Source organism: Typopeltis vanoorti, chromosome 10 (assembly GCF_054136105.1).
Source record: "Typopeltis vanoorti isolate ZY-2024b chromosome 10, IOZ_Tvanoo_1.0, whole genome shotgun sequence".
Lineage (NCBI taxonomy): Eukaryota > Metazoa > Arthropoda > Arachnida > Uropygi > Thelyphonidae > Typopeltis > Typopeltis vanoorti.
In genome coordinates, this window is record NC_143558.1 from 56,315,451 (window position 1) to 56,341,334 (window position 25,884).

The window sequence follows — 25,884 nt, forward strand, 5'->3', positions numbered from 1 at the left end:
GTTTGCCAAGAGCTGAAGAACATGGATTTACATGGAAGAATAGAAAGGAATTACCATAGCAGCATACCAAAATCTAGTGAAAAGCCTTCCCAGAAAATTGAAGGCTGTTATAACAGCAAAAGGTGGATATTAAAATGAATTATATTATTAGAATGAGAGTTAGGATGAGCAGGCATCCAGATACTTTTAATCAGATAGTGTACCTGCACCGGATAACCTTCTCATCTGAAGCTGAAAGTTTTTACTTTAAAAAAAAAAAAAATATATATATATATGTATGTATATATATAGCTTAAAATGTCATCATCATCATCTTCATGTCATCATGTCATCTTCCTTATACCCTCTTTTACCTTGCGGTGTCGAGGGTCCATTGATGATCGGACTTCACTCCGTTTACAGGATAAGGTGGTCAACCTTATGCCCCGGTGTATTCTATGGCCTGTAGTGTTGAGTTCTCAAGGCCAGTTTTGCCTGCTTTGCGGGATGAAAAAACCCAGAATAAACTGGGGAAAAAACCCTGCTGTCCACGCCCAAGACTGGCTAACTTGGCTATGGCTGAGGAAGATCCTTCAAGCTCCTCACGTCACCGACGGGAATCGAACCTAGGACACTCCTTCCCCAGGCATATGGTTGCGAAGCGCATAGCCACTAGGCTAACCGCGCAGACATATAGCTTAAAATTCAGCTTTTAAAGATTAAGTGACTGCATTTTTAGAAATGGCTTTTTATTGAATGAAGGTTTATATAATAAAAATTTATTCAAAAAAAGAAAAAAAAAAGGCAATTTTACCTCTCCAAAAAATGTATTTCTATTCCAATTTTATTTTAGGACAGTTTGAAATAGTACTGGAATGTCTTTTAGGTGAAAAAAGTGGAAAAAAAAAAGTATTTTTTCCAAACTTCTTTCAAAATGCACACACTTTTTTTTATTATTTATAATTAGTATCACTAATTATAATATACAAATATCACTAATAAATTCCTAGTCAGAGTCAACAGGCATTACTATCATAAGAATGGCTTCATTTGGCCCATCTGTTGATGAGAAATTCAACTATCTTCCAATGAAATTTACTAATAACATTTGAAATGTTTAAATAGACAACACTGCCAGTAGGGTGTTTATAAAGAATGCATCGAGGCAATTCATTCTTTTAATATTCCTCAGCATTCTTACACGAATAGTCACAAAAGTAAGTTTACAAGGTTCTACAGCATGTACAAAAGTATTATATTAAGAAATCAGAAAATTTTTCTTCAAAACCAAGAAGCACAAATAAAAAATGATATACAGTATTTTGGAGGAAATGCACATATGTTGGCACATATGAATATAAGATTTCATATAAGAAGAATATGCTATTTTTAATTAATGAATAAATCAAACATAATTTTAAAATTTCAGTGAGAACAGATTACAGGTATACAATTAAATAAGGATCCATGTATTTATATACACTCTTTAAAACTGCAGAACATTTACATATAACTGAAATGATGAATAACTTATGACAAAACTAAACTTTCATTGAATTTAATATGTTACATAAAAGAAACAAAAATATCTAATCCTCTGTACAACAAAAATATATAATCTTAAAATATCATAAACAGTAAACATTTTGCTCATAATTATTACTGTTATAGTAATTATGAGCTAAGTGATAGGTTTGGATATTCCTTGAATATCTGAGAAATGGAATTTGGTTTTAAAGAGACAGATGCTTTAATACACTTTAAGTCCACATGAAAACAGTTTTATTAATAGCAAACATTAAAAATCATTACAGGATTTTTCATTCCATTGACAACAGAAAAAAAAAAAGCAAATATATGTATATATTTTAGATGCTGTTAATTTCTCGTAATCCTTGGTTCTATTACTTTGTGAAAGAAGAACTATTTTGCATTTTGTGATTTTTCAGTCTTACAAAATCTTCAAAGTTATTTATTAAAAGAAAAAAATTTGTGTGTTTTCTAAGTTCAAAATTTTTTGAAAATTTGTACTTTTAGAGATGGATAGACATATGATTTGCATTTTTACCATATATTAGATAAAAAAAAAATATTATGATTAACTATAAGGTCCTGATTCTAATCGTTAACTGACAACAACCATCAGCTATTAAGTTCAATGAATAACTTTCTTGGTTTACAAGATACCACAAGACTATGAAACAGGTTTATATGAAAGGGTAAAAAATTAATAGCACAGTAATTCAACATCAGGACAACACATATTCAAATTTCATTTACTTACTTTGCCAAATCTGTATTAAAAGTTTACTGTAAAATGCAGTAATCAATTAAAAAAATATTTTAATAATATGCAGTTAAGCCAATAAAGATACCTGAATACTGGAAATATTAAAAAATATACTGAGAACTTATATTTGAAAATCCATTAAAATTCCAAAATTCAATATTTAAAAAAAAAAAAAGAGAAAATTTTAAGTTTTAGCAATCATTACCAGAAATAAATACAATCTTAGTATTATGTTAATAGCTGTTTAAGCTTTTCTTCATAAACAAATTTATGTATTAATTTAATGTGTTTTAAACCATAATTCAGTACCCAATTATCAAAATCAACAGTTGACAATTTATGAGGTAAGACCAAAAGAGGCCATTATCAACATTCAGTTACACAAAAAGTTAAACACCGGAACTTATTATTCTTGCTCGTGAATGTTTTTTTAACACTTCAGCATCACAAATGCTATAAAAATCAAAACAATTAAGTATAAGTAACCTCTTATACATAATTGTATTTTGTTTCTTAGTTATTAATAATCACTAAGAAAATAATGACATGAAAGGCACTCCCTCTAATTAAAAAAAGTGTATAAAAGGCTGATACTATCTCAATTCCTTATATAGGTAAACAGATCATTAAGTACTTTAACAATAATTAGAAAAATAAGGTCCTATTCAACGATGTATTTGCTATTTGTTAAAAGGCACTACTCATAAAAGAGCAGTTGTTTCAAAAATAACACAATTTTCTTCCAAAAGAAATTAAACTGATAAATGTTACTCATCTACCTCTTTCCATTTTTTTTTTTTTTTGGTTGTATTTTGACCACAAATATATAATTCTTGTTTTTTAGGTGAATATAAACAAGAACTCTGCATGCTATTCTTGCCTGTGTGTGGATAGGATTTATTTCATTTTACATGGTAAAATGGTTACATAGAGCTAACAAAGAAAGTGCATAGTAAAAAAATTAGAACCAAGCAGAGTAGAATAAAAATATACATTTTTTCGTAAACTTTTTTTTAAATATATTTCTCACATCTGTTCATTATTAAAGTATTGCACCTCTATTTCACAACTGTTGTGAAGGGACCTATACTAGATATGAATTCAAGCAAAATATCCTTTCTTGGATGGAGGTACCAGATGCTCAGGCAACTCTTGAGGAAGGTCATGTCCCTGTAATTTGATGTTAATCAGATGCATTGCTAATGCAAATTCATCAGCATCTAGCATACCATCTTTATCTAAGTCTGAAAGTTTCCATACTTTTCCAAGAACAGAATTTGGCAACTTAGATTTCACCATTTCTGATTTTGCACTAGCTCCAGAAATTTTACCATCAATTGGTCCAAGACTCTGGAATATTTCATCAGATTTATATCGTTCCTTAGATACAATCCAATCAGGCTCCATAGAGCCAGCATCAATACCTTCACCCCTACCATATCCAAATGGACTCTCTTCTAGGCCATCAAAAGCTCCACCCTTTAATGTACCCTCCTCTTTCAATTCAATCTGTTCTTGAGGAATCATGGCCATAAGGCGAGCAATGTCTTCTGCTAGCATACGATCGACAGTCTCCAAAAGCTTGGGTTTCAATTGATGAAACCTAGTAAAATCATGATGAAGCAACTTTTCTTGCATATCTTTCATATCAGGAAAGTCTCCCTGAGAAATCTGCTGTTCTCGTTGAATCTCTAAATATATGTTGCTCAAGTTTTTGATCAAATCTTTCTTTTTGCTATCTTTCCCAAACATAGATGGCATATCTTTCCTTAAAGAACTAATAATATATGCATGTACCTATATAAAAAAAAAATTACAAATTAAATATAATTATATCATTTACAGACAAAGCAAAACTAATTAAAAACATCATATAGTGATGTACACAATAATATAAAAGTTGAATAACACATTCACTGATACAAGAGCCTGAATTCTGTCTAGTATACGAAGAACCTTTATAAGTGATTTTCAACTGGAAATGGACTAGCAAGTAGTATCCAGAAATTGCAAGATTTTCTTTCCTGGAAATTGTTTTTTCATCACACAATACAAGGCTAGAAGAACATACACAATTAAGAACACAATATACTGACTTAGGGTATATTGTGTTTTCATTATTTAATTTTCACCTTTGAAATTTTCCAAATATGGACAATTTTTCTTCCTTATTTGTACCACAGGAGGGTTATGTTATGAATGCAACTGGTTAATACTCGAGTTTGTGATGATTCTATGTTTTATATTCCCACAAACATGACTTTTAATTTCTGAATGATGTTTGTGTACAACAGGCATGTCAAAATCGTTTACCTCCAAGGGCCAAATTAAGAATTATACATCAAGCCACTAGCTGCAACAGAAAAAAATCTCGAAATAAAGAGGAAATAAATTTTTTAATATTAACATTAAAGCATATAAGTACAAAATACAACCATGTTACAAAAATACGTATAAAATATAGAGTTTATATATTTACATAAAATATCATATATCATTTTTTTGAAGAAACTTGACGTTTTTCATTAATGAAACTGAAAAAACGAAATCTTCAAAATTTGGTTGAATTTGTTGAGCTGTAGTTATTTTCAATATTGTTTGCACATGCTGGTCTGTTAATCTTGATCTTTCTGCAGTTTTATTATTCTTCAAAGTTGAAAATAGTTGTTTGCATAAATATGTGCTACTGTACACATAACACATTGGGGTATCGATCGACTGATAAATAATTATAGAACTTTGGAATTCCAACATCCATATATTTTTGTTTCAATACGGAATCACACTGAAATTTGATTAATTCCAACTGTAAATTGTCATCAACAGTTTCAACATCAATCGATAGAGGAGAAGTAAATAGGTGAAACTGATTTTTGTATTTCATAAAATCTAAAAATCTTCTTTTGAATTCATTTTCTAATAACTTAATTTGATTGGCATATTCTGAAAATTTCAATTTCGGTGATTTTTGTAATAATGATTGACAAAATTCAAAATGAGATAAATTTTCTTTTTGAATTTGTTTTTGCTTTAAGTAATAATTTCTGTTTGAAAATGTGAATATTGTCAAATAACATGGAAACTAGTTGATGTTTGCCTTGTAGCTTAAGATTAAGTTGATTAAAGTGACTTGTAATGTCAACTGAAAAAGCAAGGTCCTTTATCCATTGATCATTTTTTAATATTTCACATTCATAATTTTTCGATTCTAAAAAATGGTAATTTCGTCCAGCAATTCGAAGAATCGCTTTAAAACTTTATGACTGGAAAGCCATCTAATTTCTGTATAATAAGGTAGATCGCTATATTCACTTTCTATATCTTCTAGAAAGTTACTAAATTGGCAATGATTAAGCCCACGTGCATGAATATGATTTACAATTTTACTGACATTTTTTAGGACATGTCCAATATTTAAAACTTTGGAGCATAGTATGTTTGCTGATGAATAATGCAATGAAAATGTTGAAAATTATTATTACCTTGTTCTTTGCATTTTTCTTTTAAATTTGTAACAACTCCTTTAACCAGTTGCAAGACAAACTAGCTTTTCTAACAGTAAATTGTATTCATTCAAAAGTTCCATATAAGGGCGTCAAAAATATCAACTCTAATGGTTGTATCGCGAATAGGAATAATTTCTAGGAGTTCCTAGAAATTATTCTGGAATAATATAGTCTGAAATGTTGGAATTACTGATATTAGTTGATTCCTTAAGTTCCTGGCTATATTATCAATTCTGCTGGCAATGGTATTTCGCAATAAACTTATATTTTTAAATTTCTTTAATTGATCAGGACACAACACTTCAACTGCTTTAATAATACATTCGCAAATAAATTCCCCTTCAGCGAATAGTTTTGTGACTTGCTTGCAATTAAATGTGATAACAAATAACTGGTTTTTGCCGTAGCTCTATTACCTTCAATAGGTTTGGTAAATACACTTTGTTGATTTTGAATGTCAACTTTAATTCTGACAGTTTATCTTCACGAAGTTTCGCAACATATATGTCATAGTTTTCTTTATGATTTGTATCGTAATGCCTTTTAATATTATATTCTTTGCAAACTGCAATAGAGTTTCTAAATATCAGGCATATTTTTTTCCCCCTTGAATACAAAAATATTGTAACCGGTGGAGCACCCATAGGGGGGGAGGCAAAGGGCATAGGCACCCCCCAAAGAAAAGGAAAAAACACTAGAAAAATTTCCAAAAATCTTTTCCTAATTAAAATTCATTTTTTTTATTTATGTTGTGTGCTACTTATGAATTAGCGATCACTGCAGATGCTCAGTTATAGGTCGTAGGCGATGTGTAGTGTGTATTCGCAAAACGTCTACTCAACTCGGCCCACATCCAAGATTAAATCCTGAGTGCGCCACTGATTGTAACTCCCATTTTTCTTGAAAACTACAATGTTCTTCTTCAATTAATCGTTTTTTACTCATACTGGCTGAAGGTTTCGACATTATTTTTATAAATTCTTTATTAATTATAAAGAAAACACTACACTTTCTTAAGACTTGAAAATTGCTAACTGCTAGGCTCCGATTGTTGTGGTCAGCGGATGCAGCCGAGTTACGTAAACTTGCTCGTTAAAATTCGATATTTATGCAGTTGTGTAACATGATTTTTTGAAAAGACAAATAGAACATTATTTCCTTTGGAAATTGCAGAGTAGTTTGGTGTATAAAATAATCTTAAGTGGAAATGTTAATTTTTTTAAATATGTTTATTTAATCAGTGTTGTCAAAAGTTAAATAACCATATTGGTTACAAAGTTTGGCAGACCGCATGTTACTTGTCGGCGGGCCTCATGCGGTCCGCAGTGTTTGACATGCCTGGTGTACCACCATATCTAAACTAAACTAGTTTAGTTCGGAGTAATTTACTTAAATTACTCCGAACTAAACTAGTTCGGAGTAATTTAAGCCTTGATAACTAAATAAGTTATCAAGGCTATAGTTAACAAGCAATCTACTTTTTTTTTTATTTAAAAAACAAAATAGAAATATGTATAATTTTATTGAAATATGAACAACTGTCCATATCAATGTTCAACAACAACAAATTAATGAAATATTCCGAAAACTTTATTTTAGAAGTCCAGAATGGATTTAGAAAAGGACAATCATGTATAGACCGACCCGGCCTTTTGCTTAAAATTAATAATAGAGAAAAGAAGCGAATACAATTTAGAAACACATATTGCATTTATTGACTTTGAAAAATCATTTGACAAAGTTAAAAGTAACATATTATTTAACATATTAAAAGAAAGACAAATACCAAATAATATTCTAAAAGCTATCACAAGTATATATGAAAATAATCAAATGCAAATAAGATTAAATCACGAGCTATCATATACGAGAGAGATAAACCAAGGGGTCCGACAGGGATGTTCCCTCTCAGCAACTCTTTTTAATATCTACTTAAATGAAATAATAATAAAATGGAATAAAAATTTACATCAAGGAATTAAACTTTCTCCTACAGTGAACTTAAACACTCTCTTCTTTGCCGACGACCAAATAATAATTACAAATTCTGAAGATAACTTACAGAAAGCTATTTTAGATCTAAATGAGATAGCCAAAGATAATGGGATGATAATATCAACAGAAAAATCAAAAACTATGGCTTTTAAAGGACAAGATGCAGCAAGAACTAAGATAGTAATAGATAACAAGATCTTAGAACAGGTGAATTCATTTAACTACCTAGGATGCACGATCACATATGCAAATGAAAAAGATATAAATGTAAAAATCGCAAAATATTTAAAAATAACAAGTGTAATTAACTCTATATTTAAACCAAACCTAGTTCAAAAACAAACAAAGGCAATGTTTTTGTCGCCGAAGCTGTACATGGCGGCATTAGAAAGATTGTTATTGAAACTTGCATGAATGAGAAAGGTTTGCAGGCTCTAAGTGTAAACATCTCCGAAGTCAGTCAGAAAGAGTTCAAACAACTTTCCGATGGCCGGCAACTTACAATCAAAAGAAAGCGGAGAACAAAAGGCGTGCCGAACTTGAAACTTAAGATGAAAGACTCATACCGATTCTTTGGGGGTTGTCAAACTTCATGCGAGGTCTCACAGGAGGCCTAATAAAAAAGGACTGAAGCAAGCAGAAGGGGTCCTGGTTCCAGAATTGCTGTCAGAGAGGAGGCCGCCCAGACCAGAGTTGCTGTCAGAGAGACTGCCTGGATCCACGTTGCTTGAGAGAGGAGTTTCCCGCTTCCAGAAAGGAGCTTCTCGGTTCGAGACGTCGCTAGGGAGAGGCTACTTCTAGGCTGCACACAAGGTTTCAAATTGCCGAAAGGAAGAGTTCCAATTGCCGGAGAAGTTTTCAGGTCAGGTTAATAATGTCAGACATTCACCAGTGTGTTGCATTTTCATTACAATTTGATGAATCTCATCAGTGAGTAGGTAGACCTAGTTAATATCAAGTTTGTAGCGAACAGAACTTACAACCCTTCTATGAGTATTGCTGAGAGGTCATATGTCGCCGAATTGAAGCCTTTGGCTCTTCATATATCTAATAATTTATTAGGACACCTCTCGGCAATACTCATAGAAGGGTTGTAAGTTCTGTTCACTACAAACTTGATATTAACTAGGTCTACCTACTCACTGATGAGACCTTAATAAAGGTTGAAACTGGTCTGGGTAGTGACCTTCTCTCATAATGTTGAACAGTAATACAGCTCCTAGGAGCTAAGTTCACATTATGAGTAAATATCAAGAATAGTGATCGGATCTTGCTCCACCTTTGACATGAGTTGCCTCAGCTTGCACTACCTAAGGGTCAGTTGCTGCAGTATCTAGGTATTTGCTTATGCTTGGAATCGCCGAACTTTATATAGTTTCTACTATATTCGGCATGAAACTCTGAGACGATGTGGGATGTAATATCCCTTAACTTAAAACAAGTCATATGTCGCCGAATTGAAGCCTTTGGCTCTTCATATATCTAATAACATTCGTTTGCTGTCGTTGCACGTTACGTCATTAGATACACTGCTGTTTGGGTTGTGTATCTTATGCCTGCGCTCGTTATTTCTGTGAGATATGAAACGTTTATTATTGGCGGTGTTCGTGGTGAACTTTTGGTTGTAAATATTATTTTATTTTGTTAAAATAACATATAATTATTTATTTATTATATAGATACAATTTATTATATTAGATACAAGGCTGAATTATGACAAGTGTTACTGTTGAAAATATGAAAAGAATTATATTTTTTCAATTATCGTTACACGAAACAAATGCACTGCGATCTAAAGCCGATATTCGTTTGCGCTTGTCATTGCTATTGATACGAAACTTTTATTATTGGTGTTTGTTCGTGTTGAGGATGAAATATTTTTAATATGTCAATTTATTTATTAATAAATTCGTTACTGATTAGGAAAAAAAAGTTTTTTTTTTTTTTTTTTTGTATATGCAGCAACCCCAACTTAAAATTTTCCCCGGCCGCCAGTGGTTGTTACACTTATCATTTTTAGTAGATTTCTGTACGAAATTAAGCAATTTAAATTTAGAGTTACAAGGTAGAGATAAAAATTTAATTCACATGTTAAGTTCAATAAAAACTTTCCAACAATACTTACTTTTATTAAAGAAAAATATAAATGACCGCGAATTTAGATATCTCCCATAAAATCAAGAAATGCTTCGCTATGATTTAAAATAATTTATTCGTGAAATAGAATTATTTGAGGAAGAAATAAATTCAAGATTTAATGATTTTAATAAAACTGAAATGATTGTATCTTTTATCAATAATCTATTTCAAGAAAACTTGAACATCACAGAAATTTCAAATAAAATTAGTCGGCTGTTTGATATAAACCAATATAGCTGAAGTAGAACTTGAGATAATAAACATTCAGAATAGTTGTTTACATTTAAAATCAATAAACAATGAAGACATTTGGAAGTATGCACATAAAAAATTCTGTCGTGTTTCGGATCGACATACTTGTCAGAATCCGCTTTTTCAAATATGACCATCATAAAAAATCAATTAAGAAACCAAATTACAAATGATCATTTGGATGATTGTCTGCGATTGGCCACTTCTTCATATCAACCTGACTATGAAAATATTGCGAGGTCCAAACAATGCCAAATTTCACATTAACTTTTTTTTTTTTTTTTTTTTTTTTTTTATCAACCAGCATTTCCTGTAACTTGGGAGTTTGTAATCAATCTGTTGTTTTTTCTAACTTTGGTTTTCCAAAATAAAGAAATAAATATTTTTTTATTCCAATAAAAAAAAAAAATTAAAAAAAAAAAGGAGAATTATTTTCCTTGCTAATTTTGGATTACATATGAAACCAGTGTGGAAATTTCATAGCAGTCAGTTAAAGAACAGAAACTAGCATAATATGATTTTCTAAATATCAATATCTGTCTTTTCAGAATTTTATTGCTTACATGGATAGATGTTTTTCAACACACTTTTGTGTGTTGAAAGACTAGTTTAGTTGAAAAGATTCTGAATGTTTCATACACTGCAAACAATACATTCCATATGTTTTAAAAAATCTTGCTCAAAACTGAAATGATTCTATTGTATATTTACCAGTTGGGGGGGGGGGATCTCCTGGCTTCTTACTTTTCTTCAAATTCTTGTATTGAAGATTTTGGTAAATGTTCTCCTGCCATTCCAAATGCACAGCATTTAATGTACTCTTTGATATATACATTTGCCAGAAAGAGGTCAGAAAATTTTGTCCGAATTGAATACCAAAGAAGTACTCTCTTATGATTTCTAAAGGTTTATTATGCCTCAGAGTTGATTACTGTTCTATGTTGCCTTTCTAATTATCTTTATTCTACTGGTATCTGATCCAACCAATTTCTCTCCTTTCAATTATTTTCTAAAACAATGGAAGAAACCACTAAAACTCAACTTCTATACTTCCACTGTATTGATCAGAGGATCTTCTTATGTCAGCCAAATCTGACAAAGGTCATGGGAAAAGTTTGGGAAATATCTTGAAGTCACTACAGCATTTGATAAGGTTTGGCAAAACAAAAATAGTCCTAACCATTCACACTGTCTTCTGACTTCTACAACTGGATTACCATCTTTCTTTCTTTCTACATGTACAATGTATGTAATGGTGGGTGGATTTTATCCCAAAATTCAACTAATGCTTGAGATTCACAAGACTTTGTTCTTTTGCTTCTTCTTCCTTCATTCTATATATCAACAATCTTCAGTTGACTGCAAATCCAATCCTTCAACAAATCTGTTGAAGACAGCACATACTATACTCCTTTCTCATTTAACAAACCTTCCACTATATAAATCAAAAAACTTCATTAAGAGTTCAAGGCTATTAAAACTCAAATCCTGTTTTTGAAAAAAAAAAAAAATAGTAATAAATAAATAAAATAAAATAAAAACTTTATTTTCTAGCCTTTAGGCAACACTCCAATCTCAAAACAAGACTGGATTCATGGCATAACTAACCTATAATCTTTCATCTCGTTAGCATCCAAGAAATCAGATTCTCTCTCTTTCTCAGGTGTTACTATACCAATGGACAAGTATTAATTCTATACAAATTGCAAATCCAAGCAGAGAGTACTGTTCTTGAATTTGAGAGTAGTGCTTCTGGCTGGTTTGGCAGATATTCATCCATTCACTTTTACAGAGATGTTCAGTTTCAACTCCTTACATTTTCTATAAATATTTCCATAGTCACTGTTCATCAGAACTGACATCACTGTCACACTCTCCTCAAATGCAACAGCTAATCAACACTCCTTCGCAGTTCAGCCCAAACATTAAAATTTTTATTCCTCTTTATTCACTGTTTCTAATGCTGTCTTTTGGAATACTCTTATGTATTTCCTAAAGTGTACATCAACAGGACTTCAAATCTGTTTTCCCTTAACTTTCTACCAATCTGTTCAGTCAATCACTCATGTATGGGATTACCATTATCTGGTAGCCAATTTTTCATTATTTCAAGGAGAAGCAAGCCTAAAAAGAAATACTTATGAGATTAACTAGCAAAAGATTACCTGGCATCGGCATAGGTGTTCAAACTTTATTACTATGCAAGCTACTTTTCTATACTAAGTTATTCAGCGATTTACTCTCTTATATAGATCATGTTCCCCCAACCTGATATCTGATTACACACAACTATGCAGTTAAATGCGCTCACTGACTTCGGAGGACCCACTCTCCCAGCCCTAAAAACTTTAAAGAAACTAAAAACTTTATTTGTATATTTAAAAGTTTATTCATCACTTTTAATTGTTTTAATACAACAAATAAAACAAATATATTGGAATAAAATATTTATTTCTCTAATTTGGAAAACCAAAGTTAGAAAAAACAACAGATTGATTACAAACTTACAAGTTACAGGAAATCCTGGTTGATAAAAAAAAAAGTTAATGTAAAATTTGGCATTGTTTGGACCTCGCAATATTTTCATAGTCAGGTTGATATGAAGAAGTGGCCAATCGCAGACAATCATCCAAATGATCATTTGTAATTTGATATAATTAACAGCTATTTTAGCCTGTTTTTGTTTAGGAGTGTCCCTTATATTTAATACATTGGCTAACATAACTCAAAAGGGGTATATATATATTTTAGGGCATTATGGGCGAGTATAGAAGGCAATTATGGCAGAATAAAAAATGTGGAAAAATTATGTACATACCTTGATTTTGGTTTAAAGATGCCTTCTAAATCCAAGCTCTTGTTGAAAGGTTGTGTGTAAACGGGGGGGGGGGGGGGGGGGGGGAAGAACATGGGGATGTACTTGAGACACGGGAAATAAGTTTGGGAACCCGGGTTACTATTAATAATATATATATAAATATATATATATATATATATATATATATTATTTTGTTGTGGGGAGAGGGGGGGGAAAGAAGGGGAAGGGTATCCTTATGTGGAAACTGGGACAAGGGTTTACGGGGTGTGGACTGTTTCGGTCACCATCTAACCACCGTCGGAACTTTGTGGAGTCATTCCCACAAAGTTCCGACGGTGACCGAAACAGTCCACACCCCATAAACCCTTGCCCCAGTTTCCACAAAAGGATACCCTTCCCATTCTTCCCCCCCCTCTCCCCACAACAAAATAATATATATATATTTATATATATATTATTAATAGTAACCCAGGTTCCCAAACTTATTTCCCGTGTCTCAAGTACATCCCCATGTTCTTTCCCTCTCCCCCCCCCCCCCTTTATACACAACCTTTCAACAAGAGCTTGGATTTAGAAGGCATCTTTAAGCCAAAATCAAGGTATGTACATAATTTTTCCACATTTTTTATTCTGCCATAACTGCCTTCTATACTCGCCCATAATGCCCTAAAATATATATATATACCCCTTTTGAGTTATGTTAGCCAATGTATTAAATATAAGGGACACTCCTAAACAAAAACAGGCTAAAATAGCCGTTAATTATATTAAGAGTGTTTAAGAGGAGTAGCATGGGAATTTCCCAGAAATTATACTTAATTTGTAATTTGGTTTCTTAATTGATTTTTTGACATTCATATTTGAAAAAGTGGATTCTGGCAAGTATGTCGATCCGAAACACGACTGAATTTTTCGCGCAATATCGGTTAATGCTGGAAATTTTTCATGTGTATACTTTGATGTGTTTCAAATGACTTCATTGTTTACTGATTTTAAATGTAAACTATTCTGAATGTTTATTATCTCAAGTTCCACTTCAGCTTGGTTTATATCAAACAGCCACTAATTTTATTTGAAATTTCTGTGATGTTCAAGTTTTCTTGAAATGGATTATTGATAAAAGATACAATCATTTCAGTTTTATTAAAATCCTTAAATCTTGAATTTATTTCTTCCTCAACTAATTCTATTTCACGAATAAATTCTTTTAAATCACAGCGAAGCATTTCTTGATTTTATGGGAGATATCTAAATTCGTGGGCAATTATAATTTTCTTTAATAAAAGTAAGTATTGTTGGAAACTTTTTATTGAACTTAACATGTCAATTAAATTTTTATCTCTACCTTGTAACTCTAAATTTAAATTGCTTAATTTTGTATAGAAATCTACTAAAAATGATTTTAGTAGATTTTAATAGCAACCATCTTTTATCACTCAATTGTGGATAAATATCTCCTTTTTCATCAAGAAAATTTTTTATATCGTTAATTAATACGAGAAATCTTTCTAAAAATTTACTCCTGCTGAGCCAGTGAACATTATTGTACAACAGAAGTTCCCTATTGCCTGTAATTTAAATAACTGTCATTGCAGGGCTTTTCCTTGAACAGAATTTACAATTTTAAATGTAATATCCAAACCATCTTGTGTTTAATCTTTTACTAAACAGTACTTGTTAGTGGATAATACAGTGATATGTTAAAAAATCTGGATATTTGTCATTGTTTTTATATAATTAAATGAACCCTGATTTATTACCTATCATTGCAGGAGAACCATCCGTAGTAATAGACACAAGTTTAAAAAGTGGAAATTTGTGTTGTTTCACAAATTCATCAAATGCTGAAAAAATGTCTTCTCCCCTAGTCCTTCCCAATAATGGTACAATTTTCAAAAGTTCTTCACTTGAATGATCTTGAAATACCATTAACTGAGCAGTATCAGTGAAGTCGTTAGATTCATCAAATTGTAATGAAAACGCAACAAACTGATGAATGTCTGACATTAACTGAGTATTCAGATCGGCATTTAAAATTTCAACTCTTCTCATAACCGTTGTTCTGGAAAGTTGTAAATCGTTAATATTCAAAATGATTTGATTTTTTTTTTTTTTTTTTTTTTTGTGTTTTGAAGCCTTTGGCTCTTCACATATCTAATAATTTGATTTTTATTTTTAAAATGTAAATAAAGATTCTGCTGCTGCAAGAAACGATTCTTTTATTAATACCATCAGTAAATTCTTTTTATACCATTAGTAAAAGGCTTTTTTGCTTTTGCTAATAAATGACACACTTTCAAAGATGCGATAGTGGCTGATATTGGTTTATTTATTACTTTCGAAATCATATTTTGTTGTCCAGAAAAGTCCTGCCTTTAAATTTATAATTTTTGATTCAAGTATTTCGGAATCTCTGGGAAAATCTTCATATTTTGCACGTAGCGATTGAAAATGTCTCTCAATATTACCTTTTTTTTGGAATTGCTACAGATCAGTGGCGTACCCAGGAAGGGGGGGGGGGGGCAAGGGGCCCTGCTCTCCCCCAAAATAAAGAAAGGAAAGAAAACACTAGAAAATTTTTTAAAAATCCTTTCCTAACTAAAATTCATTTTTTTATTTATTTATATTGTGTCATGTCTTCTTTTTCTATACTACTTATGAATTAGCCTTCACATAAGGTGGGAATACCCTATAGCTCTCAGGAATGAGGGACAGAGGAGATCACGGTTATCATGTATCAGTGATCACTGCGGATGCTCAGTCATAGGTCGTATGCGATGCATAGGGTGTATTCTCAAATCATCTACTCAACTCTCCCCCCCAAGATTAAATCATGACTGCTCGGCTCCCTCCAAGATTAAATCCTGAGTGCGCCACTGCTACAGATGAATTACAAATCAAACAACACTTTCCATTTATTATTGTAAAGAAATAATCCATTTCCCATTCCTAGTGAAAATGATACGTCTTCGATTTCTTTGATACACTCATGATTATCCTCAAATTAAAAAAAAATAACTTTTAAATATTTTATTAAAATAAAAAATGTTTATAACTTATCAATTAGCAAACAAAATAATGGTAAATCCAATGATAAATTTAGAGCAACTGAAATTCTAACAGTCGGTAGTGTGTGATGTAGTTACGAGTAAACACGATTATAAACGAAATGCATACGAAGTGCTTTGCTTATAATCGTATTCACTCGGTCGCTGTTTGACTTCCACTGATCAAAATTAATTCATTTACCCTGACTTATGAGAAAATTACTGATTTGACAATTTTAACGAAAAATAAATAAACAATAGCAACACACTTAAAGAGAATTAAAAAATAATACAAAATAATGATAAATAAAATATTATGTTTTCAGTTTTAATTAAATTTGTAAGTAAGGAGAAATAAACAAGAGATTGACCAAAAATTGCTCCACGATCGACAGGTCAATCGTGATCATAGGGTGATGCCTGAAATCTACTGATTGTTTTTAGATAAAAAAAATTGCTCATAATGAAAGTGAATCACACATCGGGGGGGGGGGGGGGGGGGGGGGTACTGGATGAACAGGTGATGAAAGCATGTGTTCCAAGAATGAAGATTTCTGATGTGATTGAGGCCACAACTACGTAAGGAGAGCGAGCTAAAAGAAATTATACTGAAAGCACTAAGTATGACCTGAAAAGATACAAGTATCATATGAGAGAAGATATGAAAGAATTGCTGAAAGAAGTAAAGATAAAAAGCAGATGCGCTGAGATGGATGCAACAGCAAATGACTAAGCATGCTTGTGCAGAAGGAATGACATGCAGATATGTGGAATGAGCTTGATGGGGGCAAAAGAAATGGATTTGGAATTGGAGAGATAGATATTCTATAAGGTCATGAGTATGATGAGTCAGGGTTAGTTGGCTGAATTGCGGTTTTACTGGCACAAGAACAGCATATTGCTGTAACGTTTTTACTGGTGCATTATACAAAGTAATACAAATTAAACAGCTAAATAAGTAAACATGATTTAGACAAGAAATTTTTTTTAAAAATTTGAGCCCTGTTGTATCTACATATAAACTGAATTCACAATCAAATGTATTTGTATAAATGAAAACGTTAAATCTGCAGGTCTTTGAGTCTGCTGAGTATATATATATTTCAAATGAACCTTTTATGGATGGGAGCTACACACACATATATATTGAAAAATAAAAAAAAAGAAAACAGCATGAGCAGATTACTAAATACTAGATTCCTCTTTTGAGTGAAGTGTTGGAACTCTACCAGAACATGACATATGGTAAGACAAGTGTTACATTGTCAATTATACTTGCCAAGAAATTATATTCTTGTTTAATCAATTACCTAAGCGCAGGTAAACAAAAGTTGTGGTGAAGTATCTTCACGATTAGGTTATTTGTATATAGAGGCTGTTGACTTCAATTGTCATAGTATAACAAAATTCAAAGAACACTTCCTTTCAGATGTGCATATTATTATTATTGAATGACACCTCCAAGGATTCACTGCAGGAGGACATTCTACTCTACCACACATAGCTCACCATCTCTGCTGCTTAACTCTCCAACTACAGACAATGCTATCTACCTCCCACCACCAATAATATTTTTCGTCTGTAAGCTGAATGTGTTCTTAGGGCCAATTTGCCTGTATGCCGGATGGAAAACCCTGCAACCTCTGTATGAGATCAGCTAACTCACATTCAATTGAAAAATGTCCATATAAAGATTTCTTTTCTAATCATGCTACAATGCTATCTACCTCCCACCACCAATAATATTTTCAGATGTGCATATTATTATTATTGCTAAGCATTATGGTACCCAGACTGGTTTTGACCTTTATTGTGAAGACAGGAAGTTTGGCTCTGGGTCTAGCACTCAACGATGACATTTAATAATATTTGTCTTTGGGCTTGCTTGCTTCCCAGGGAGTAAAGCATATCAGCCCAAAATCTGTCTCACTAGCAAGATTCCGATAAGTGAAAAAAGGGCAAGATAGTTCCATTATATAAAGGATGCTCTAAGACAGAAGAAGCAGGCCACGCTTCAATTAGTATTTCAGGAATAATGGTTAAGGTAATAGAAAAGTTAGATAAGAATAAGATACTTTATGGTGAGCAGAATATCTTGGCGAAAGGTGAGTCCTGCCTTAATAATTTACTCACATTTTATAATAGAATGACAGCTGAGTTGGATAAGGGAAAATGGCTACATGATACTCTGGATTTTGCAAAGGCATTTGAGAGAATGCTGTACAGAAAACTATACCTTGACGAGTCTCTGACTTCCTGGCGGTCTCTCTTAATGATAATAATTATATAAGTTAGAACAAATGGAAATGGATGTGATGTTGATGGCATGGATAGGGATGACTCAGAGACGCCAGAGAGTAGTAGCATATGGTAGAGTAGAATTAAGAAAAATGAGAACTAGTGGAATGCCTCGGGCCTCTGTATTAAGGCCACTACTGAGAATGATTTGAGAGGAAACAGCTAATAAAGGTGATAAAGAGATCTTTCTGGTTGATTTAAATACACTTTTTTTTTTATGTGTCTCCCACCTATGCAAGGTTTTTGTAAATAAACCTATAGTACATTTTCGTGGAAAAGGCTTAGACGTTGGTTATGCATTTTTACTAAATAATTTAAGGAAATTACAACGTAAACTAGGATATACATTAAAATAAATTTTAATATACTTCAATATTTCGGCAACGTCACATTGCCATTTTCAAGGAACTTAAGTTCCTTGAAAATGGCAACTACATGTGCACGCAGGCACAACAAACAGTAAGTGAGGAAGAAGCAGGAAGCTATTATTTCTCCTAAAATCCTGACGGTGCCCCTAGCAGGCAATGTTGGTATTCTTGGGTGATTGGGTTGAAGGTCTTCTGATGTAGGTTTCACAAATTTGAGGCAGTCTCATGCAGCCAAATTTGTTGAGGTTTGTATTGTTTCTTAGGGCTGAAGCTGATTCCATGAAAAGCCTTTCATATTTGTATTTACTATGGTGTATTATCGTGGCTTTCTTCCACCATATTCTATGACAGGTATCCAGCACATGGTCAGCAAGACCAGAGTGGTTGTACTGATGAAACCGGATGTAGTCCTTGTGTTCTGAAATTCTGATATTTGCTGTCTTGCCTGTTTGGCCAAAGTAGGACAGCTTACAGCTGCAAAGCACCTGGTATACACCAGGTAGTTCTGGGGGGGGGGGGTCAGTCTTTAGTAGAGCAGATAAGGGATGCCAATTTTTTTATATGGTCTGTAACAAGAAGTAATGTTTTTTTAGGATTTTTGTAATTTTTTCCGAGGTGCTTGGGATACAGGGTATGGTGATGGATTTAGCGTAATCCTTGTTGTGAGGGGGGGAGATTTACGGTTTACTGGTTTCAACATTTTTTGGATTTTCTGGGGGGGGGGGGGGAATAGCCATTGGCTGAGAAAGTGTTCAGAATGTGGTTTAGTTCTGTGGTTAGGGCATTGTCATTTGAACAGATAAGTTTAGCCCTGTTGTATAGTGTCTTAATGACTCCATATTGTTGCGAGGAGGGGTGATGGGATTGTTGGTGAATGCATCTGCCTGTATGGGTGGGTTTTCTATAGACTGAGAAAACCAAGGTTCCATCAGGCTGGTGGGTGACTAGTGTGTCAAAGAAAGGAAGGCAGTTGTTTTTTAACTCTTCCAGGATGAATTTGATTCTGGGGTGTTGGTTGTTTAAGTGTGTTAGGCTCCGATGCACTCCTCTCCATACTAAAATATGAGAAAGATTTGGGGATTAATAGATGACTAAGAAAAATAAACACTAATGTCAGATGAAAAACAGGTTATGGAAAGATATCAAGATGGATAAAGAACAGTTACACGAGAGAAATAATAGGAAAATGACTAGTATAATTAAGAAGGAGAAAATATAATACGAGAAAACAGTAACACTGTAGTCTAAGAAAAATTCTTTCATTAAGTTGACTAGTAGAAGAAATCCTGTAGACAAATGATCTTGTTAGATGAAACAGATGGTATGGGTGACCAATAAAGATGGCCATAGTAGAGCTGTTTAATGATCACTTTATAGAGGTATTTCATCTTAGAGAAACATTTTATTCCTAAAGGAGTGGGGTGAGTTGAAGGATTTGGAGTGAATGAAACCAAATATCAATAAAGCATTGGATGAGATTTTGTCATGTGTTATAAGAGAAGTGATGTCACAGATGTGGCTGTTTAATGAAAATGTAGCTGGAAAAGTCTTCCCTCAGGAGAACTCAGGGAAAAGGGAGAGTAATGTTGCATAGAAATGGTAGTAAAATGGAGGCATCTGCAGATTTTGAAAAAAATCAGTGAAACTAATATATAGAATTGGAGAGATGTTTGGAAGTTTATCCACTTGGTTATACTATAAATTAAAGATGCCAAGAAATTATATTCTTGGTTTAATCCTTTATCCAAGTGTAAGCAAACAAAGTTTGAGCCTGAAATAATTTCAGGACTGGGCAACTTGTATATAGAGGCTAATAACTTCACATCACTTGCTTTAGTGTTCCATAATGCAAAGCACATATCCTTATGGGCATGTATGATGCTATGCATTATGGGATAGATCACTACTGTGCATTACTTCAACCTTTCGACCTCACTAAAGATCAAAAGGTTGAAGTAATGCATAGGTTATATTTCCATATACGAGTAGCCAAAAGGTGCCACACCTTATCATTAAAATACTCTGAATTAGAGAGAGATGTTGGATGTTTTTCCACTCAGTTATACTATATATACTATATATTAAAGATACCAAGAAATTATATTCTTGGTTTAATCCTTTATCCAAGTGCAAGCAAACAAAGTTTATGCTTTTAGCATTTTCAGGACTGGGCAACTCGTATATAGAGGCTAATGACCTTGGTATCACCTCTGGGTTTGGCTCCCACTGATGAGACTTCAATAAAAGTCGAAACCGGTCTGGGTAGTGACCCTTCCCATAATGCATAGTATTATACATGTCCGTAAGGATGTGCGCTTTGCATTATGGGATACTAAGGCAAGTGAAGTCATTAGCCTCTATATATGAGTTGCCCAGTCCTGAAATTACTTCAGATGCAAACTTTGTTTGCTTATGCTTGAATAAAGAATTAAACTAAGAATATAATTTCTTTGCATCTTTAATTTATAGAATTGGAGAGATGAGGTGGTGGTTTTTGTTTTGGAATTAAGACCGAAGTAACAAAGATAATGAGGCCAATATGTTACGTATGTTAATTGTGTGTGTGTGTGTGTGTGTGTGTGTGTGTGTGTGTGTGTGTGTGTGTGTGTGTGTGTGTGTGTGTGTTGTTCTTTGCCTGCTTTCCAGGAAAAAAAAAAAAAAAAAAAACTGCCACCTCCACATGAGACTAGCTAACTTGCCTTCAAATGAAAAGCCCTAATAAAGGATTTTTATATCTTAAATGGGATTCGAACTTAGGTTTTACCAAAGGGCATAGTACTGACTGAGCAAAGAAGGCTCAGTCAGTACTATGGAGAGCCCTCCTGTTTCAGTATTATTGAGTGAATGCATATAGTGTGATTTTTCTGGATTTTGTAAAAGTGTTTGACTGATTGCATGAAAAATTAATATATTAGGTTATAGCAAATAAGTTTAGACAGCAGGCTAGTAGACAGTCAACTGAACAGTATATACAACCAAAATCAAAGAAGTGCACATGCATGTGGGGGGGGGAGCACAGTATTAAGGAGGTACAAGCAGTGCTCCACAAGCAAGATATTCAGTTGTTTGCAGATGATGCAAAACTGAAGAGACTATCACTAATGGTGCTGATCTTGCAGCTCTTCAGTAACCTAGACAGGTTGAGAAATGAATGGGGTGACAGTTTAACATAGATTAAATATAAGGTTTTTGAACTCTTAAAACTTAAGGTTGCATACCTATCTGGTGGAACTATACTGCAGTGGGAGGAAGCATAAAGGGATCTTAGATGATGGTAAATAAAAATATGAACTACATCACAAAAGGTAGTGAAAACAGTTCAGAGGCCTACTGTAATATTGAAAAGGATGTAAACCAGATAAGGAGTGGAGTAGTTCAATTGTATAATGGTCCTGATCAGACCATATTTAAATAATTGTGCTAATTGATAGAAGATAAAGGAATATTATGACTGAAACATTTAAGCTGTTGAGGGTATTTGTGAAGGCAGTGAAGAGTGGTACAATAGATTGTATTACCTAACATAGACCTCTCATGCCGAGTCTCTTGATATATTGGGGACTTAATAATAATAATGCCTTTCTAGTTTGATGGAATTTAGGCCCACTATAAAAATTTGAGTCATTTCAATTTGGGCCATGTTAATAGCAAAGTTAGACAACAACAACAAAATTATGCCTGCAGTATATATGCCAAAAATGGTTCTAGGTCAATCATTGCATTAACAAATGGTATGAGGATGCTATTATAAAACTTTTTTTTCTTTGCTTGTCTGCAATCATTTATTCTTATTTGTTTAAGGGAGGGAAAATTACTTTTTATATCTTTTTTATGCTATTATCTACTAATACGCTAACCAACTAAAGTACTGTACTGTACTGACAATAGCAAATTAATGACATTTCTTAACACATTCACGATGATGCATTCTTCATGCTACAATGTGTTTAAGGAAAATTTGTGGCATATATTAGTGCCAGCAGACTTTGATGCCTTGTAATTAGAGTTTCTGAGTCTCAGCTATTTTTATATTCCTGGGACTGGAGACACTTTTTCTGAAGTCCTGAGTACATATATTAGTCTGTGCTCATGGAAATTATTTTAAATATATTTATTAATGCATGACATGATTAAAGCAGGGTTAATTTTCAACCGAGCCTTTGCATCCAAATTTCTACATTGCCTTCACTCTGTGTTGCTATAAAAAAAATTTTTTCCCCTCCAAAATTATTCCAGATTCTTACATTTTAATGTCCAAAATTCAAATATCAATCAACTTCTTTTTGGATATATTAACAAATCCTAATTTTAAATTTTAGCATCATCAGAATGAATAACAATACTGAAATATCTTTCATTTCATATTCTGGTCCACTTATCCAAAGTTAGTTTCTGATATTTGCTCTTCTTTTTTTTTTTTTTTTTTTTAAACATTCATAGAAGTGCAAAATTAACTGTAAGAGGTCTGATTGGTTCTCTGGTAATCCATAGTTCTATTCTGAAACTCATTTGCATATAAAAGAACTAGTGGCAATTGTCTGAATTGAGATTCCAATCTTCAGGAGCCAATCTAGACATTCTTACTTAATTTTGTTTTGTTTTACAAAGTTTTAAGCTTGACTGATCAACCATAACTTTTTTTGAGATACCTGAAGATTTTGTAAATTAACTTTTAAAATGTGATTCATGCATATGCATGAATTACATCATCAGTCCACTACCAAACTGAAAATATTAAAAATAAGAATAATTTTTATCTTACCAACAAATGAAATATAATCCAAATTAAAAAAGAAAAAGTTGACTGTAGAGAATCAAAGTCCATTGGCTACTGGTAGTGATCTTTTGTTTTGACTAATGACCCACCTGATAAGAGGGGGGGGGGGGGTAATCCTGTGAACAAAATGACTTGGAGTGGTTAAGTGTAATAAAAATGTCCATTGCATAGTATTGCTCTTTCGTTGCACATGATTTATAGCCATATTACTCAATACAATATTACTGTATTATATTTAATAATACAGTAATATAATACTGTAGTATATATAAAAGTATTTAACCCGGGGCAGAGCTGACTACTACCGGGTGCGTCCCCAGGTGGCAGATCGGGGAACAGTCTTCAGATATGGAGGCTAGCTGCGATATAAGCAGCCATGGACCAACAGCGACTGAGCTATCAGGGCGTGGAGGAGCAGAAGTGGCAACTCTGTCTCACTTAAAACCTCACAAAGCCCAATGACAACTCGGTGACATGGCGAGTAGTGCCGCCATTAAATAAGTACCTGCTGGGGTCACTGCCCCTGACATTGGGAAGCAGCATTGTCAGTACTGACACAAGGTTGAAGCCAAATGATGACGGAAAAGCTTGTGATCAGAGATTTTGCAGATGGCAATATGATTATATTGTGTACGTCTGTAATACTGCAGAGCAGAAAGCAAACGGAGAAACTACTGCTCTACCTTATCTCCAGAACAACCACCATGGCGAGCGAACCCTTACAATTGGCCCCAAGTTCCCGGCGTCCCTTAAATGGGACAGGGGTGCGAAGAATCTCCGGGCTCAAAATGGTGTCCACTTTTAAAATTGCAACTTGGAATGTCAGAACTCTGTATGAAGCTGGCAAATTAAGAAATGCCACAAGAGAAATGAAGAGGCTGGGCATCCGGAGTTTGGGAATTTGCGAGACAAGATGGACAGGATCTGGAAAGTGTCAACAAGATAATACAACAATGTATTACTCTGGGAATGATGAGAAGAAAGTTGAAGCCAAATGATGACGGAAAAGCTTGTGATCAGAGATTTGCAGATGGCAATATGATTATATTGTGTATGTCTGTAATACTGCGGAGCAGAAAGCAAACGGAGAAACTACCGCTCTACCTTATCTCCAGAACAACCACCATGGCGAGCAAACCCTTACAATTGGCCCCAAGTTCCTGGCGTCCCTTAAATGGGACAGGGGTGCGAAGAATCTCCGGGCTCAAAATGGTGTCCACTTTTAAAATTGCAACTTGGAATGTCAGAACTCTGTATGAAGCTGGCAATTAAGAAATGCCACAAGAGAAATGAAGAGGCTGGGCATCCGGATTTTGGGAATTTGCGAGACAAGATGGCCAGGATCTGGAAAGTTTCAACAAGATAATACAACAATGTATTACTCTGGGAATGATGAGAAGAAACATCGACATGGTGTAGCTGTAATAGTAGATGAAGAAATCAATAAATCAGTACTAAATTGGATTCCATTTTCTGAAAGGATAATGCTGTTACAACTTAAGGGTAATCCCGTTAACATAAATATCATCCAAGCTTATGCACCCACAGCTGACAAAAGTGAAGAAGATGTTGAAGAGTTTTATGAACACCTAAAAGAGATTAAAAACCTAACAAAGAAACATGATATAAACATAATGGGTGACTTCAATGCAAACGTAGGAAGAGGGGATGATGGAGAAATTGTTGGCGAACATGGCTTAGGCACCAGAAATGACAGAGGAGATCGCCTAGTCCAGTTCTGTCAGGATGAAGATCTAACAATAGCAAATACCCGGTTTAAACTTCGACCCAGAAGACTGTACACTTGGAAATTGCCTCAAGATAACCAACATAACATTGTCCGAAATCAAATTGATTATATACTGATAAATAAAAGATTCCACAGTAGTGTAAAGAGTGCAAAGACTTATCCTGGAGCAGATATCTCATCAGACCATAATCCCATAGTTGCAGAAGTACGTCAGATTAAAATCAGCTAAAAAATCACAAAAGATGAAAAAGAAAATTGATTTAGAAAAACTGAAAGACCCGAACATAAATAAAAGTGCCAAGACACAGCTTAACCTGCGATTACAACAGATTAACATAGAAGAAAATAAAAGTGTGGAATCTCTTTGGAATAGCTTAAAGAATGCCATCGTAACAACAAGTATTGAAGAAGTAGGTTATGTGAATAATATAAAACAACAGGAATGGATGACAGATGAGATTCTTTCTCTTATTGATACAAGAAGAATGTACAAAAACAAAGACCTAGCCAGGTATACAGAAATACATAACATCATCAAGAAAAAAATAAAAGAAGCCAAGGAAAATTGGATGAAAAATTTATCTACTGAAATTGAACTGCTTCAGAAGAAACATGATAATTAAGAAAATCAACGAAATTTCCAGAAAACTGAGGAAAAAGCAAAT

General features: G+C 33.3%; 1 protein-coding gene across 1 annotated transcript in view; it reads right to left on the reverse strand.

Moving 5' to 3' along the window:
- Positions 1-1,117: 1,117 nt before the first annotated feature.
- Past1 (putative achaete scute target 1) overlaps positions 1,118-25,884 on the reverse strand; it is a 36,901-nt gene continuing 12,134 nt past the window's right edge. Inside the window, exon 2 of the mRNA XM_090398647.1 lies at positions 1,118-4,066. Within this exon, the coding sequence (XP_090254773.1) occupies positions 3,371-4,066 (696 nt within the window). The 3' untranslated portion in view covers positions 1,118-3,370. The remainder of the gene's footprint in view (positions 4,067-25,884) is intronic.